The sequence below is a fragment of the Bufo bufo genome, chromosome 7 (assembly GCF_905171765.1).
Source record: "Bufo bufo chromosome 7, aBufBuf1.1, whole genome shotgun sequence".
Lineage (NCBI taxonomy): Eukaryota > Metazoa > Chordata > Amphibia > Anura > Bufonidae > Bufo > Bufo bufo.
In genome coordinates, this window is record NC_053395.1 from 184,635,746 (window position 1) to 184,653,574 (window position 17,829).

At 43.3% G+C, this 17,829-nt stretch overlaps 1 protein-coding gene across 1 annotated transcript in view; it reads left to right on the forward strand.

Moving 5' to 3' along the window:
• Positions 1 to 17,829, forward strand: part of LOC121008813 (dynein heavy chain 11, axonemal-like) — a 489,011-nt gene that overhangs the window by 40,649 nt on the left and 430,533 nt on the right. The window contains exons 10-11 of the mRNA XM_040441508.1: positions 8,178 to 8,315; positions 10,890 to 11,014. Coding sequence (XP_040297442.1) covers positions 8,178 to 8,315; positions 10,890 to 11,014 — 263 coding nt within the window. The remainder of the gene's footprint in view (positions 1 to 8,177; positions 8,316 to 10,889; positions 11,015 to 17,829) is intronic.

Below are 17,829 nucleotides of genomic sequence, written 5' to 3' on the forward strand. Positions count from 1 at the left end.
AATATCCCTGGGGGGATCATTAGGGTTAGGTCTTGGTCTTAACGCTCTGTGTGCTCTCTCAATCTCGATGGAGAGGGGATAGTGATCTCCCAATAACACAATGGCAATCTGTTTCAGCGTTGAGAGTAGAGATTCTGCAGCATACGTTTCTGGAAGACCACGGATTCTTAGATTGTTGCGTCTATTGCGATTGTCCTGGTCCTCTATGTGGGTGTACAGCTGGTTCAAATGGTCTTGACATGTTTGAAAATGAGTGACAACTTCTCTAGAGTGATTGCAGAGTTCTGCTGTGGTGTCCTCTAAACCATCCACACGATGACCAATATGGCGTAGATCCTGTTTAATTTCCTGCAGATTCTGTGCTAGAGGCGACAGAGCGTTTGTGAGGGTTTGCTGAGAAAAGTCCCTTGATAGAGGCAGATCCGTCTGTGCTGCAGCTTGTGGTTCGTCTTGCAGTGTATCGCTTAGAGATAAAGGCATATTCACATGAGTAGAGGGGTCAGCACCTGCAGGCATTTTTGTAACAAATTTCTCCATATTGCTTCTGCCATGAGGAGTTTTCTGAGGCATGTTAGGATCTCTGGATGCAGGTTGGCCGTATTTAACCATTGCAAGACAGGTAGATTATGACCTATGAATGCTGAAAATATCACCCATCAGGAGTGCTATGCCTTTTGTGTGCTGCATATCCTCTTATATGCTAGTAAGGTGTCCAGGCAGGATAGATCGTAATTAACAATCCAGAAACATTGAGCCTGTGGCTCTAATATGTGGAGAGGAAGGACCCCTTTTTAGAGGTAAAAGGAGGAACGTTTAAAACATTAGGACTCAGTCCTCAATATAGATCAGACCAGGGGTAATTGGGGAGACCTGTGTTGTGCACTAGTGGCGTTTCTTCTTTCTGAGTGGAGAGTGGAGCAGGGGGAGGCAAAGCCCCTTATAATGGCACCGGTTCCTCTAGTAAGGGGTGTAAAGTCACAGTACCTTGAATGTGTAGCTCCTGTATTCTGCCGCAGGAAAAGCCCACTCAGCTGGAGGAGCGATTTGCAGAGGTGATGGCCTCTTTAAGCGGCAGATCGGCTCCCCTTCAGTCCAGACTGGAAGATTCAGGGCCCGACGGCTGGATGGAGCTCTCCGCTAGTAGCTGCTGTCGGCACCTTTGGCTTGCGGGATAACTTCCAAGATGGCGCCCTCTCCATAGAGGATTCGCGCGCACCCCATAAGAAGCGGCCGAATCGGGCCTCACTCACTAAGCAAGCTCCTCCGCCTCTTCCAAACACCGGCCCACAGCCCGGGAATCCTCCGGTTCGCCCCGTCTCTCTCAGGCTGTCAGACAAGATATCCGGTAAGTCGCGCGCCCGCTAGTGAAAACGAAGCCCGAGGGCCTCTGGCTGTGATTAGGCTGCAAGTAAATCTCGGGTCTATGGGCTCCTGGAGAGCTCCCAATGGGCTCTATCTGTAGCGGGTGACTTGTAGGATCTAAATGTGATGTTTTTGGGGAGATAGGAGAGGAATTTTAGGCAGGATGATGCTGGATTTGGTTTAAGGAGACAGAGCTGCTCCAGAGCATGTCCTTCCTGGTCCGTAGCAGGCCCCAAAAAGCACCATTGTATGATTTTTAAAGAATGTATTTGTCTTGTACTGCTGAGCATAAGTATTTGAACACCTGAGAAAATCAGTGTTAATATTTGGTACAGAAGCCTTTGTTTGCAATTACAGAGGTCAAACGTTTCCTGTAGTTCTTGACCAGGTTTGCACACATGGATTTTGCCCCACTCCTCCACACAGATCTCCTCTAGATCTGTCAGGTTTCAGGGCTGTCGCTGAGCAACACAGAGTTTTAGCTCCCTCCAAAGATGTTCTATTGGATTTAGGTCTAGAGACTGGCTAGGCCACTCCAGGACCTTGATATGCTTCTTATGGAGCCACTCCTTGGTTATCCTGGCTGTGTGCTTCGGGTCGTGGTCATGTTGGAAGACCCAGCCACGACCCATCTTCAATGCTCTGACTGAGGGAAGGAGGTTGTTGCTCAAAATCTCACAATAAATGGCCCCATTCATCCTCTCCTTAATACAGTGCAGTCGTCCTGTCCCCTTCGCAGAAAAGCACCCCCAAAGCATGATGTTACCACCCCCATGCTTCACAGTAGGGATGGTGTTCTTGGGATGCAACTCATCCTTCTTTATCCTCCAAACACGACGAGTGAAGTTTAGACCAAAAAGTTCTACTTTGGTCTCATCTGACCACATGACCTTCTCCCATGCCTCCTCTGGATCATCCAGATGGTCATTGGCAAACTTCAGACGGGCTTGGACATGTTATGAATTGAGCAGGGGAACCTTCCGTGCAATGCATGATTTGAAACCATGACGGTGTAGTGTTCTACCGACAGTGACCTTTGAAACTGTGGTCCCAGCTCTCTTCATGTCATTGACCAGCTCCTCCCTTGTAGTTCTGGGCTGATTCCTCACCTTTCTTATCATCAGTGATACCCCACGAGGTGAGATCTTGCATGAAGCCCCAGTCCGAGGAAGACTGACAGTCATCTTTAGCCTCTTTCATTTTCTAACAATTGTTCCAACAGTTGATCTATTGTCACCAAGCTGCTTGGCAATTGCTCTGTAGCCCTTTCCAGCCTTGTGGAGGTCCACAATTTTGTCTCTGGTGTCTTTTGACACCTCTTTGATATTGCCCATGGTAGTAGTTGGCGTCTGACTGACTGTGGGGTGGACAGGTGTCTTTAAAGAGATCAGACAGGTGCTACTAAGTTGATTAATGAGTGGAGTAGAGGTGGACTTTTTAAAGTCACAGTAACAGGTCTTTGAGAGCCAGAATTCTTGCTGTTTCTCAGGTATTCAAATACTTATGTTATGTTCAGCAGTGCAAGACAAATAAATTCTTTAAAAATCATACAATGTGATTTCCTGATTTCTTTTTATTTTATTTTATTCTGTCTCTCAGAGTGGGAATGCACCTACAATGTGAATTTCAGACCCTCCATGATTTCTAAGTCGGAGAACTTGCAAAATCGCAGGGTGTTCAAATACTTCTGTTCCTCACTGTACATTATATGCTGCAATACATTTTTTTAGAAAGTTATTGGGTCAAATCATTTGGTGTAATTTTTCACTTCAGGATCCATCGGGAAGAAAGAAAAAGAAAAACGCATTTAGGGCATATCATTAGGATATGCCATAAATGTCAGATAGGTCCACCTCTGGGAACTGCTTCCATTTCCATTTCCCTCCACTCAACACACTGGTGGGACCTCCATAGAGTCCCGTATCATTGAATGGAGACCAAACTGCACATGCATAGCCACCCTCTATTCACCATTGTGGGAATTCTGAAGAGCCAAGCCATAATATCACATCTGATTAAGTATGCCACAACTTTTTATGAATTCAGCATCTGTATGAAATTGGAAGCAATGGGGTGGTACAGTAAGGTCCCATAGACTTCTACAGGTGCCATATTATGGCTCGTTATAACTCGGAGTTGCTCTAGTTGCTCTGCTAGATTCATATCAGGCTGGCAGTTCAGGGGTGTGTCTTTTCTGCTACAGCTCTCTCCCTGTCACAGCTCAGGAGGCCATTGAAGGATGGAACTGGGCATGTGCGTCCACACTGGTGAGATGGACAGAGAAATAAGAAAAAGATCAAGCATAAGGTGGAGCTATACAGATACATTTTTTTTATAACTCAATGGCTATATTAAATGCTTAATTACATGCGATTACAAACGAATTCAGGCGCTGGTTTAAAAACTGCTGAATATTTTTTGTGGGACAACGTCTTTAAAGAATTTTCAATTTTCTTGTTATTCTGGTCTAGTTATCGGTCACATGACAAATAGTTATGTCCTTGTCCAGTTTTACAAAAATTTTTTATATCTTCCTCTTGAATTTACTGACAAGAACCTTTCCTTCCTAACCACTCCATTTATCCATGTGCAATATTAAGGGTAGATCAAAAAGAGAATATTTTTTGAATACGTTCCTCAGCCGCCCAACTTAAAATGGCGAGCATCTGTAAACATCTGAATGATTGCTGCATACTCAGGTCTGCTGGAATAGAACAAACATCTCTGGAAGATGATTTTGTTTTGATGGACCCAGGCTGACAAAGAGATTGTCGCCAAGCGGTTTAGTGCAAAGTACTTGTAGGATCGGTGACCTCCTACATCCCACATTCAAAGCCTTCAGCAATCTGCAACATCTCATCCTGTTACAAAGGAAACGCAATCAGAAGAAGCGTGGTGAAATAGCTGGCTGCTCATTGACTGCGCGTTATCAGCATATTACTCCAGCACAATAGTTTAATAACAGCCATAATGTGTCTTCATTTTTACTGGATAAAGAGGCTCTCTGGAAAGTGCTTGAAACCTTATCTACACAAGAGTCAAGCTGCTTGTATTGAGCTCTGATGAAAGCTGACACACATCTGAGTGAAGTGCTTGGTTTCATGTTCCATTGAAAGCCACTGAGTGCGTTTGTTCAAGAAAAGGAAAAAAATATAAAAAAGCTCAGACTCTTTGGCAGATCCAGCTTTTCCTGGCTGAGCCCCCTTCACATTGTGCACATGAAAATAAATATTTGGAGTGTTATTACCGTGCAAATTAATCCCCTTTCTGAAATGTTTGAGTCAATTAGCATATCATTCTCGCCTTTATGTGTTTGAACTGATTGTGGAGACAGAAGAATAAGAAAATAGAAGCGTTATAATTGTGCTCCAAAATTCTGAAAATTTTACGTATACTTCAATGCCCTTTGCTAGTATGTTGGGCAACTACCTATACAGCAATTCCTCTAATGCACTACTTTTACCTCCAATGACTCTCTTTAAAAGCAGGAACAAATTGCGGAGAGCAAGAATGGGGTGTGAATTTCACATCTCCGTTTCATTTTTCGTTCTTCAGATCCATCAGAATAACAGAAGAGAAAAAAAAAACAGGATCCTGTAAAAAGAGAATGCACTTTTGGCATCCGTTTCAGCTATTTCTGTCTGAGATCCATTTTTTTAGAAGGAAAAAATAGTACTGCATGCAAGAAATTTCTTCCTGTATACAAAAACGGGCCCAAATGGATGCCAAATGTGCAACAAGATTCATTTCTTTACAGGATCCTGTTTTTTTTCCCGTTCTTCTGACGCAGGGATGGCCAACCTGCGGCTCTCCAGCTGTTGCAGAACTACAACTCCCAGTATGCCCAGTCTGCCTACAGCTATCAGCTTACAGCAGGGCATGGTGGGAGTTGTAGTTTTACAACAGCTGGAGAGCCGCAGGTTGGCCAGCCCTGTTCTGACTGATCAGAAGAGCGGAAAATGAAACGGAGATGTGAACTCTCCCTAAGGGCTCATGCACACGACCACATGTATTTTGTGCCCCGCAAAACACAGATCCACCAAAAAAAGGATGACATCCATGTGACGTCTGTGTTACATCCATTTTTTTTTCTGGATCCATTGTAACAATGGATCATGTTCTATTTTTTTGCAGAACGGACTTGCGGAGTACACGGAGTACACGGAGTCATTTCAATTTTTTGCGGCCCCATTGAAATGAATGGTTCCGCATACGGGCTGCGAACAAAAACAGAACAGACATGGACAAAACCTTTAAGGATCTGGGGCCCTAATGCAAAATCTTTAATAGGGCTCCCCACATACCAGTTGCCATGTAGGAATTTTGCTGAGAACACAGGGGTTAAAGTTTTCTAGGATTTTTATATTGATGGCCTGCCAGCCTCTCTTTTTACTCACTGTCTTTTAAGACAAGCAGCTGCAGGAAGAGCCTCCCTTATCTTACCAAAAACTTTGTTAAGCCCCACCCCTTGCCTAAGAACAGCCACCAGCTAAAACTGGAACTAATCAGCAGTATTATATTGTCATCACATTTGTCCAGCTCAGGCATAAAAAAACTGTTTAGATGTAAGTGAAACATGTGATGCCAGCCCTTATACTGTACAGGGAGTGCAGAATTATTAGGCAAGTTGTATTTTTGAGGATTAATTTTATTATTAAACAACAACCATGTTCTCAATGAACCCAAAAAACTCATTAATATCAAAGCTGAATATTTTTGGAAGTAGTTTTTAGTTTGTTTTTAGTTTTAGCTATTTTAGAGGGATATCTGTGTGTGCAGGTGACTATTACTGTGCATAATTATTAGGCAACTTAACAAAAAACAAATATATACCCATTTCAATTATTTATTTTTACCAGTGAAACCAATATAACATCTCAACATTCACAAATATACATTTCTGACATTCAAAAACAAAACAAAAACAAATCAGTGACCAATATAGCCACCTTTCTTTGCAAGGACACTCAAAAGCCTGCCATCCATGGATTCTGTCAGTGTTTTGATCTGTTCACCATCAACATTGCGTGCAGCAGCAACCACAGCCTCCCAGACACTGTTCAGAGAGGTGTACTGTTTTCCCTCCTTGTAAATCTCACATTTGATGATGGACCACAGGTTCTCAATGGGGTTCAGATCAGGTGAACAAGGAGGCCATGTCATTAGATTGTCTTCTTTTATACCCTTTCTTGCCAGCCACGCTGTGGAGTACTTGGACGCGTGTGATGGAGCATTGTCCTGCATGAAAATCATGTTTTTCTTGAAGGATGCAGACTTCTTCCTTTACCACTGCTTGAAGAAGGTGTCTTCCAGAAACTGGCAGTAGGACTGGGAGTTGAGCTTGACTCCATCCTCAACCCGAAAAGGCCCCACAAGCTCATCTTTGATGATACCAGCCCAAACCAGTACTCCACCTCCACCTTGCTGGCGTCTGAGTCGGACTGGAGCTCTCTGCCCTTTACCAATCCAGCCACGGGCCCATCCATCTGGCCCATCAAGACTCACTCTCATTTCATCAGTCCATAAAACCTTAGAAAAATCAATCTTGAGATATTTCTTGGCCCAGTCTTGACGTTTCAGCTTGTGTGTCTTGTTCAGTGGTGGTCGTCTTTCAGCCTTTCTTACCTTGGCCATGTCTCTGAGTATTGCACACCTTGTGCTTTTGGGCACTCCAGTGATGTTGCAGCTCTGAAATATGGCCAAACTGGTGGCAAGTGGCATCTTGGCAGCTGCACGCTTGACTTTTCTCAGTTCATGGGCAGTTATTTTGCGCCTTGGTTTTTCCACACGCTTCTTGCGACCCTGTTGACTATTTTGAATGAAACGCTTGATTGTTCGATGGTCACGCTTCAGAAGATTTGCAATTTTAAGAGTGCTGCATCCCTCTGCAAGATAACTCACTATTTTTTACTTTTCTGAGCCTGTCAAGTCCTTCTTTTGACCCATTTTGCCAAAGGAAATGAAGTTGCCTAATAATTATGCACACCTAATATAGGGTGTTGATGTCATTAGACCACACCCCTTCTCATTACAGAGATGCACATCACCTAATATGCTTAATTGGTAGTAGGCTTTCCAGCCTATACAGCTTGGAGTAAGACAACATGCATAAAGAGGATGATGTGGTCAAAATACTCATTTGCCTAATAATTCTGCACGCAGTGTATGATTTGAATTTGTAGACCCCCCCCCCCCCTCGGACACTATGGGGGAGATTTATCAAGACCAGCGCTTTCTGTGCCAGTCTTGATATCCCCTGCACTGCTGGAGGTTGCGCCTAATTTATGCCTTGTCATAAATTAGGTGCATCCTCCTGCAGTCGATGCACCTAAACAGATATCTACGACCGCTCAGAGATGCCGTAGATTTCTGGCTTTATTTGCACCAGAAAACTGACGTAAATGAAGATAAAGTTGTCAGGGTAGCTGGCCTTGCCCCCTTTCCGCACTTGCCACGCGGCCCTCAAGGAAAATGGCGAGAGTGGCGTAAAATCCACAAGATGCAACAATTTTTAAAAAAGTTGCAAACACAAGGGATACAACTCTTTAACACCACTTTTCTGGCACAAAATATAGATCTCCCCCCATAAAAATATCCCAAGGCTAACAGGAGGGCAGTGTGAGGAACGCCAAGAGATGTGAACCCACTCTGGTAAAAATACGAGGTAAAATGTAAAAATTTACATTTCCAAGAACTACCGGTACTTCTTTAAACAAAAATGACTGCTGGAAAATGCGGTAATAGCATGCTGTTTGGGAGTCCTATATAAATATAATATACGCATAAAATACTACTCACATATTCTGGTGTTTCAGCTTTTGCAGATATTTGGTGCCTTACTAGAGCGACCTGTGATAAATTCTCTCTTTAGTAAAAGTTACGCAAAACTGCTTACAATGTTTGAAATGGAAATCAAGGATTGCAAGAAAATATATCTCAACCAAAAGGAAAAAGTATGTATAACACTCAATTGTTCTTGGTTTGCATAACTTGTAGTAGAACACAACAGTTTGAGTAATGGTGGGCAGTGATGGCCAGTTCGCATTGTTTGCCTCGAACATATGCGGGCTGCCATCTTTTTTCACAAGTCCGGCGAGGCACAGGTAAGCCCTTACTTGTGCCTGTGCCGCGAGCCGGTCTGAAAACAAATGCGGTCACCGGGAGCAGGCATTTCCGAGAACAGCCCGATGAAGGCCCCCGGTGCCTGTTCTCGGAACTGCCTGCTCCCGCTGACCGCACTTGTTTTCAGACCGGCTCGCGGTACAGGCACAGGTAAGGCCTTACCTGTGCCTCGCCAGACTTGTGAAAAAAGATGGCAGCCCGCATATGTTCGCGGACGAACAATGCGAACTGGCCATCACTGATGGTGGGGATCTGTCTATTCTCACAGATATATTGAAAGATTCCTTTTTAAAGGGATTTATGTCATAGAATATAACCTGGAGATCTGGGGTCCCATGACCTGATGGCCAACATATGGAAGTGGAGAATGAATGGATGTGAGCTCCATTCAAGTCTATGGGAGTATGGAAACACCTTTTTTTTTTTGACAGCACTGGGAAGAGCAGATGTGGGGAGTTTGATGTTCCTGCACCTGCTCTCATTACTGAGATAGCTTCCTGTAAAGACGTGATTTCAGTGACATCTATTGATTAGGGAATAATAGGAAATACAGTTCCATAACATACAAATGAAAGTTCACAAAAATGTCATTGTCAGATTGTGGATTACAGGAATTTTAATGAATAAATGAATACACATGTCAAACAAGTAAAACATTTCATATAAGTGAAAGTGTCACTTTACAGTAAGCCTGAAAATTAAAGTGTTTTGTCCTTTTTTTCTTTTCTTTTTGTAGTTCCCCCTCCTCCAGCCAACTACACCTGCAGACAAATTCTTACATACCTGCTGCTCCATTATGGCTCCCTGGCTATCTTCATTGGTCTTCTAGTCCACACTCGTCAGCTTCCGCTTGGGCGGGGTCACGTGTGCTATTGCTACCAATGTTGCAGAGGTGATATGTCCCAAAGCAGCGTGTGATCCAGCAGTGACGTGCCAGCCACTTGGGAACATGTCATTGCTGAGGCCAGTCTTTGGCTGCAGTGGCAGCAGAATTTGAAGACCAGTGAAGAGAGCCAGGGAACCAGAATAAAGAAACATGGAGCAGGTGAGTATGGATTTCTCCAAGATATAGCTGGTTGAGGGGACCCCTTCCCTGTGCTGCACTCACAGGGGCTCAGGAAGGTGAGATCTGGGATGCTGTTGGCATGGTCTTCACAGTGTAGAGCTGATTTTGCTACTCCTGAGCTGACCTGTGGCATAGAAGGAACAAGTTGGCTATCTGCGGTTTGCCTTCCTTGACTAACTATATTTGCTCTATGAGGTTGAAAGAAAACAGTCACCATGTTGTTAGAATGAGACATTATGTATAGACATTTCTAGATTTTGAGTACAGCTGATTCAAAATAGAAATTATTGCAATTAATTTTTTCTTACATTACTGTGCTGTTTTCATTACAACGTAAAGGCTATAGACACACTCAGAGCAATTTTTTAATGATTGCATTTTAATCATTTTGGCAAAAAATCTTTTTTTTTTTCAATTGTCCTTATTAAACATGTTCAGCGGTTTCTGATCTACAAGAGTAAAAATCTGTCTGTTTGCAACCTGTCACTTAATTTTTTCCCATCAGCTGACTTCTCATGTGTAGTTCTTATCTCTGATTTCCTGACCTCATAAACTCTCATTATAGGTCTGTTCTTATCAAAATGATAAGAATATGGCTTAAATGGGTTGTCCCGGTTCAGAGCTGAACCTGGACATAAAACCTTCTTCACTCAGACAGCCCCTCTGTTGTTGAGTTGAGCATCGGAGCATGTTTCGCTGAATCGCACAGGGCAAGGGCTTTTTCAGCAGATCCAGTGATGTACCTGGTCTCACTATGGAAATGCTAGGTGGAGGCTTCCGCCTAGCAGTGAACCCGGTGACATCACCGTAACTAATGGGCGGACTTTAGGGCAGTAATAAAGCCCACCTTTTAGTGCCAGTGACATCACCGAAAACACTTCTAGACGGAAGCCTCTGCCTAGCAGTGTAAAAATGTAAACAAAAAGATGCAACGCAGGGCAAGGAGGAGCATCGGAGCATGAAATGCTTGATGCTTCATTAGGACTGGCTGCCTAGGTGAAGAAGAGGATATGTCCGGGTTCAGCTCTGAATCCTGACAACCCCTTTAAATAAGCATTTATGAGGTTAGGATATGACAGATAAGAACTACACATGAGTGAGCAGATGACTGGATTCAAAGAAAACACAAAATGATAATAACTTGTAAACAGACTGATTTTTAGTTTTTGTATCTCAAAAATGCTTGAATATTTTTAATAAAGGCCTGGTAAAAAAAAAAAAAAAAAGATTTTAGCCCAAAAAGTGTAAGATGCAATCATTACAAAAATGCTCCCGGAAGTGTACATAGTTTTTAATTTTATACATTGTATGATATTATACTTTATTTTATTTTTTGCAGAAGGAAAATGGAAATAATGTGCTTCATAAAAACATGCCTTTTATCTATGGGAATATCAAGTGGTCTTACGAATTAAGAGAGAGATTAACGAAACACAGATCATCATTCAAACACATTAATCATGAGTAAGACTATTTTTCTGTAGAAATCACATATTTGTACTTTTAAAAGGGTAATGTGATTTTGTGATTTTGTGAGTTGATGAATATGGATTTGGGGTTATTTGAGTGTATTCTAGTAAGAAAAAAACTGATGGCCCGCAGAGCTTACTGGAAATGTGGTAAAATGTTATTCAAATAACGTGAAATACCGCCAGTGAAATATTTAAAATATAAAAGTAAAAGAAGACATAATATATAGTTCATCATAGAACAGCTTTATGTGCAGAAAACTCAGCTGTTTTCACAGGGCACTTGTTAACCGCCTCACGTTCGCCCATAGGATATAAACGTCATATGGGTGGACGTCTATTTCTGACAGCACGTTTTAAAACGTCCTGTCAGAAATAGCAGCTGCACGCTAATCGTGCAGCTGCTGATCGGGTTGCCCGCTGTCAGTGACAGCAGGGCAACCCTAAGACAAGGCAGGGACAGTGCCCAGGTGTCCCTGCTTCACGATCGCTGCAGACACAGCGCTCACCGAGCGCTGTGTCTGCAGAGCAGGAAGCGCTGTGCGCTTCCTGTTCCGGCCCGGCGGTCATGTGACCGCCGTGACCGGAGTGTGCAGGAGCTGTGTGAGGTCTCTCAGAGACCTCGATCAGCCCTGCTGTGAGGCTGTACAGCGCTGGATTGCTGCTGTACAGCCTCTATAGGGGTGCATTTGTCCTGTAACTGGGGCTACTATGTCAGCCCCAGTTACAGGAGAAATCAACAGTGTAAAAAAAAATAAAAAGTGAAGTAAATGTCCCCCAGAGGTCTTGTATGACCTTATGGGGGACGAAAAGTGTAAAATAAAATAAAAATAAAATAAAGGGTTGAAAAAATAAAATAAAAAAAAGTTTCACATGTAAAAAAAAAAAAAATCCCAAGTAAGGAATAAAAAAAAAAAATTAAAAATAGAAAAAATAAAATAAAATAGACATATTTAGTATTGCCGTGTCCGTAAAAACCAGCTCTCTAAAAATATCACATGACCTAACCCCTCGGGTGAACACCGTAAAAAATAAATAAAAAAAACTGTGTCAAAACAAGCAATTTTTGTCACCTTGCATCACAAAAGGTGCAACACCAAGTGATCAAAAACGCGTATGTCCCACAAAATGGTACCAATAAAACCGTCACCTCATCCCGCAAAAAATGAGCCCCATCATAAGAAAATCTCTCAAAAAATAAAAAAACTATAGCTCTTAGAACATGGAGACACTAAAACATCATTTTTAAAGTGAAACAAATAAAAAAAAGTATACATATTAGGTATTGCCGCGTCCGTAAAAACCAGCTCTATAAAAATATCACATGACCTAACCCCTCGGGTGAACACCGTAAAAAAAAAAAAAAAAAACTGTGTCAAAACAAGCAATTTTTGTCACCTTGCATCACAAAAGGTGCAACACCAAGTGATCAAAAACGCGTATGTCCCACAAAATGGTACCAATAAAACCGTCACCTCATCCCGCAAAAAAATGAGCCCCTACATAAGAAAATCTCTCAAAAAATAAAAAAACTATAGCTCTCAGAACATGGACACATTAAAACATAATTTTTTGGTTTCAAAAATGCTATTATTGTGTAAAACTTTAATAAATGAGAAAAAGTATACATATTAGGTATCGCCACGTCCGTAACAATCTGCTCTATAAAAATGTCACTTGACTGAACCCCTCAGGTGAACGCTGTAAAAATAAATAAATAGAAACTGTGCTAAAACAACCAATTTTTTGGTCACCTTGCCCCATAAAGTGTTATAATCAATGATCAAAAAATCATATGTACCCAAAAATAGTACTAATAAAACTGGCACCTTATCCCCTAGTTTCCAAAATGGGGTCACTTCTTGGGAGTTTCTACTGTAATGGTGCATCAGGGGGCTTCAAATGGGACATGGCATCTAAAAACCATGTGGAGTTCCTTTCCTTCTGCGCCCTGCCGTGTGCCCATACAGCAGTTTATGACCACATGTGGGGTGTTTATGTAAACCGCAGAATCTGGGTAATAAATATTGAGTTTTGTTTGGCTGTTAACCATCAATGTGTTAGAGAAAAAAATTGATTAAAATGGAAAATCTGCCAAAAAAGTGAAATTTAAAAATTTGATCTCCATTTTCCTTTAATTCTTGTGGAACGCCTAAAGGGTTAACAAAGTTTGTAAAATCGGTTTTGAATACCTTGAGGGGTGTAGTTTCTACAATGGGGTCATTTATGGGGGTATCCACTATGTAGGCCCCACAAAGTGACTTCAGACCTGAACTGGTCCTTATAAAGTGGGTTTTTGGCAATTTTCTTAAAAATTTGAAGAATTGCTTCTAAACTTCTAAGCCTTCTAACGTCCTAAAAAAATAAAATGACATTTCCAAAATGATGCCAACATAAAGTAGACATATGGGGAATGTTAAATAATAAATATTTTATGAGGTATCACTTTCTGTTTTAAAAGCAGAGAAATTGAAATTTAGAAAATTGCGAATTTTTCAAATTTTTGGGTAAATTTGGGATTTTTTCATAAATAAAGGTGAAATATTTTGACTCAAATTTATGACTATCATGAAGTACAATGTGTCACGAGAAAACAATCTCTGAATGACTTGGATAAGTAAAGGCGTTCTAAAGTTATTACCACATAAAGTGAGATATGTCAGTTTTGCAAAATTTGGCCTGGTCAGGAAGGGGGCAAAGGGCCCAGATGGGAAGTGGTTAAGAACAACTGCAAAATACTTTTCAACTTTGCAGTTGGTAAATTCAGGACCCTCTTCTGGGAACATCTCTAAACCACAACGGGTTATCCATTTATGGGTGGAGTTTACAAAAGCCCCCACCCATTTTCTTTCCTGGACAGCCCAAATTTGCAGGGACTGTATCTGAAAATTAGTGACAGTAACTGCAAATGTGAAGCTATTGGAATGATATCGTAACAGTAAAAATACAATAGCAGCAGGGGCGTAACTAGAAGTGACTGGGCCCCACAGCAAATATTTGTAAGGGCCCCTCCAGCGCGCTTCGCACCTCCCTCCTCCTGTGTAAACCCCACTCCTTTGGCACAGTGTAGCGGTATACCGTATATTGTGTGGCACAGTGGATGCTATATGTGTATAACATAAACATATTTCATATGAAAACTTACAGTTACTTGACCCTTGGGGATCTCGGACACCACTTCAACACTTGGCCGGGGGCTCGGCGGAGCTGATGTTGTGCTTTATCCTAATGAGAAAGATTTCATAATAAGGATTTGGAGAAGGGGCAGAGGGATAGCAGAGCAGGGAGAGGCTGGTGCTGCTACTAGGGGGTCATACCATGGGGGAGTAATAAAGCCCACTATAATGCCCCCCCAGTAGTAATAATTCTCCTTATAATGTGACAGTGCAAAAATACCCCCTTGTAATGCCCCCAGTTGAGCTAATGTCCCCATAGTGCCCCCATAGTGCCCCCATAATGTCCCAGTATAAAATACCCTTATATAGTGCCCCCAGTAAATCCCCCCATAGTGCTCCTCTCCCCCCTTCCTGCTAGTGCCCCCCATAAATGTACCAGTATAAAATGCCCCATATATAGTGCCCCAGTAGATGCCCCTCAGTGTCCGGCCTCTGATAGGCTGCCGGCCTAGTGTCCCCCATAATGCCCCCCAATAATGTGCCAGTAAGTGTCCCCATAGATGCCCCCCCATCATGTGCCAGTATCAAGTGCCTGTCTCCTCCCCCCCACATGTCCCAGTATCATAGTGCCATCTCCCCCCCCCAATGTGCCAGTATCAAGTGCCTCTCTCCTTCCAACCCCCCATGTGCCAGTATCATAGTGCCAAACCCCCCCCATGTACCAGTATCAAGTGCCTCTCTCTTCCCGCCCCATTTACCAGTATCATAGTGCCATCTCCCGCCCCAAAAAAGTGGCAGTATCAAGTGCCTCTCCCCCCATGTGCCAGTATCATAGTGCCAAACCCACCCATGTGCCATTATCAAGTGCCAAACCCCCCCCCCACATGCCAGTATCAAGTGCCTCTCTCCTCCCCCATGTACCAGTATCATAGTGCCATCTCCCCCCCCAATGTGCCAGTATCAAGTGCCTCTCTCCTTCCCACCCCCCATGTGCCAGTATCATAGTGCCAAACCCCCCATGTGCCAGTGTCAAGTGCCTCTCTCTTCCCCCCATGTCCCAGTATCATAGTGCCATCTCCCCCCCAAAAAAGTGCCAGTATCAAGTGCCTCTCTCCCCCCCATGTGCCAGTATCATAGTGCCAACCCCCCACATGCCAGTATCAAGTGCCTCTCCCCCCTATGTCCCAGTATCATAGTGCCATCTCCCCCCCCCCCACAAAAAAGTGCCAGTATCAAGTGCCTCTCTCCCTCCCCCCCATGTGCCAGTATCAGGTGCCAACCCCTCCCCCCCCCATGTGCCAGTATCAGGTGCCTCTCCCCCCCATGTGCCAGTATCAGGTGCCAACCCCCCCCCTCAGGTGCCAGTATCAGGTGCTAACCCCTCTCCCCCCCATGTGCCAGTATCAGGTGCCTCCCCCCCTCCCAGGTGCCAGTATCAGGTGCCAACCCCCCTCCCCCCATGTGCCAGTATCAAGTGCCTCCCGCTCCCCCCATGGCAGTAACAGTCGGGTATTAAAAAAAAATAATAAACACTTCTACTTACCTCCATGTCAGCGATGCGATACAGCCTCTTCCTGTGTCCCGCCCTGTATGTCCATATATGGAGTCAGTGCTTGTATCTCAGAAAAGTTTGTGCTGGGATTCGAACCCACAACCTTCTGTATCAGAGGCAAAGCACTTAACCACAAGGCCATAACAGCTGCCTTGCTGCTGACTGAAAAAATATGAGACTTCTACTGTTATAGCTGGCTAAGTGTACATCTATACACATGACAGCTGCATATATATAGAGATATAGCAGAGCTGAGTGTGCTGGGACAGCTGTCATATAGAGATATAGCAGTGCTGGGTGTGTTGGGGCAGCTGTCATGTGTATAGATGTACACTTAGCCAGCTATAACAGTAGAAGTCTCATATTTTTTCAATCAGTTGCAATGCAGCCTTTATGGCTGTGAGAGTAAATGCTTTGCCTCTGATACACTGATCCATTGGAGGTTGTGGGTTCGAATCCCAGACACATCAGGAGACTTTAGGAGACAGTAAGATTAGATCACATTAGAGAGGGGGCCTGGTCAGCTGCTGCTGTGAAGGGGCCCTGAACATTAAGACAAGAATCGATATTTAACTAACTTTAAAATAAACTGTCACACATGCTGCCGGGGCGCCGGGCCCCGAAGCAGCTGCTTCCCCTGCTTCCCCGGTAGTTATGCCACTGAATAGCAGTGGGTGATTATGTCCTGATGGTATGGACTGGTCTACTTAGATAATTGATTCAATACAATAACCACAGTATCCCTCAGTGAATATCCAATGTTCAAAACTGTGGTACCTATATCACGTGGGCAAGTCCAATAGTGCTTGCAATACAATGTTGGCAATATGGAATCTGTAGTATCCCTACTCTAGGGTAATTTTCTGTGAATTCGACTCACGACCGAATCGACCATTCATTTATATTTGGACATGAATTGATTCGACCTAAATCAAAAGTGTGTCATTTTCCCTAAAAAGCTGTGGATGACATTCTGGTTCTATTACCAATTCAAAACAACCAGCGACGTGGGGCGCAGCCAATAGCAGGCAACAATGGGGACGATCCTCCCTAGTGTCACCCGTGTTGCTATCATCAGGTGCACATTGTTGCACCTACTACGATTCTCATGGTCTTTAGCTTGTAAAGGTGGGTTGTTAATGTGTGTTTGGTAAGCCAGAAGAGTGTCTTGTACCAATTCCCCATGTCGGACAATGGTGGTCTGGGATTACTCCAGGTCAGCCACTCTAGACCCAATTTGTTTAATCTCAGCTTTGATATCTGCTAGTTCCTTTATTACCAGAGATACGGCTTGTAGAAGAGATTTTCTCTAATAGTCTCTAGTGATGGAGGTAGAGCGAACCTCAGAGTTGGCCTCGGAGTGGGAGCTGGATCTTTCATCTCCGGAGTCTACTGCGCCATAGCGGGGAGCAGGGTTATCTGGCGCCATCTTTCCTTTTCCAGCCAGGGATGCTTGCTTCTTCTTGTGGTATTTCTCCATCTTCAGTTGAATTCTTTGTTGCTTCAAAGTAGGTACCAGGTCCTTGAGCTTATCTTTAGCTGTTTTAACCATTCTGGCCTTGGTGCAAGCCTGAGAAGATAACTTTTTTGTGGCATACACCGGAGCTGATGAAACTATGCGGCCATCTCACAGCGCTGCAGGCTCCACCCCTACTTTTATATTTTAAATATGTTACTGGCAATATTTCCCTTTATTTGAATACATATTTACCACACTTCCAGTGAGCCTTGAGATTCAAGACAGTTTTGCTCTTCTCTCCAATTGTATTCCCAAATTGGCAGCTGCTCTTGTGCACTATATAGTAAAACAATGTTTTATTTTAGCAGTTAGTATATAAGGTGCATGAGGTCAAAGGTGCAAAGATGGTTCCTACTTCAGTTACTACAGCAGTGTTCTTTATATAGTTATAGTCTTGCTAGGGATCACTCACATCCACACATTTTATCAATGTCGGTTCTTTTCCTCCTGTGCTACAAAAGGTTGGCGGGGCATTGACATCTAAATGTATCCTATTGTTTCAATGGAAACTCTTTTGAGGTGAAAGTAAGTAAAACATTATTTTAGTGTACAGCATGGACTGTGGCGATTGATGATAATGGAGGGCTGGTTGGAAAGGATAAGGGTCCACCTTTGCCAGTGTG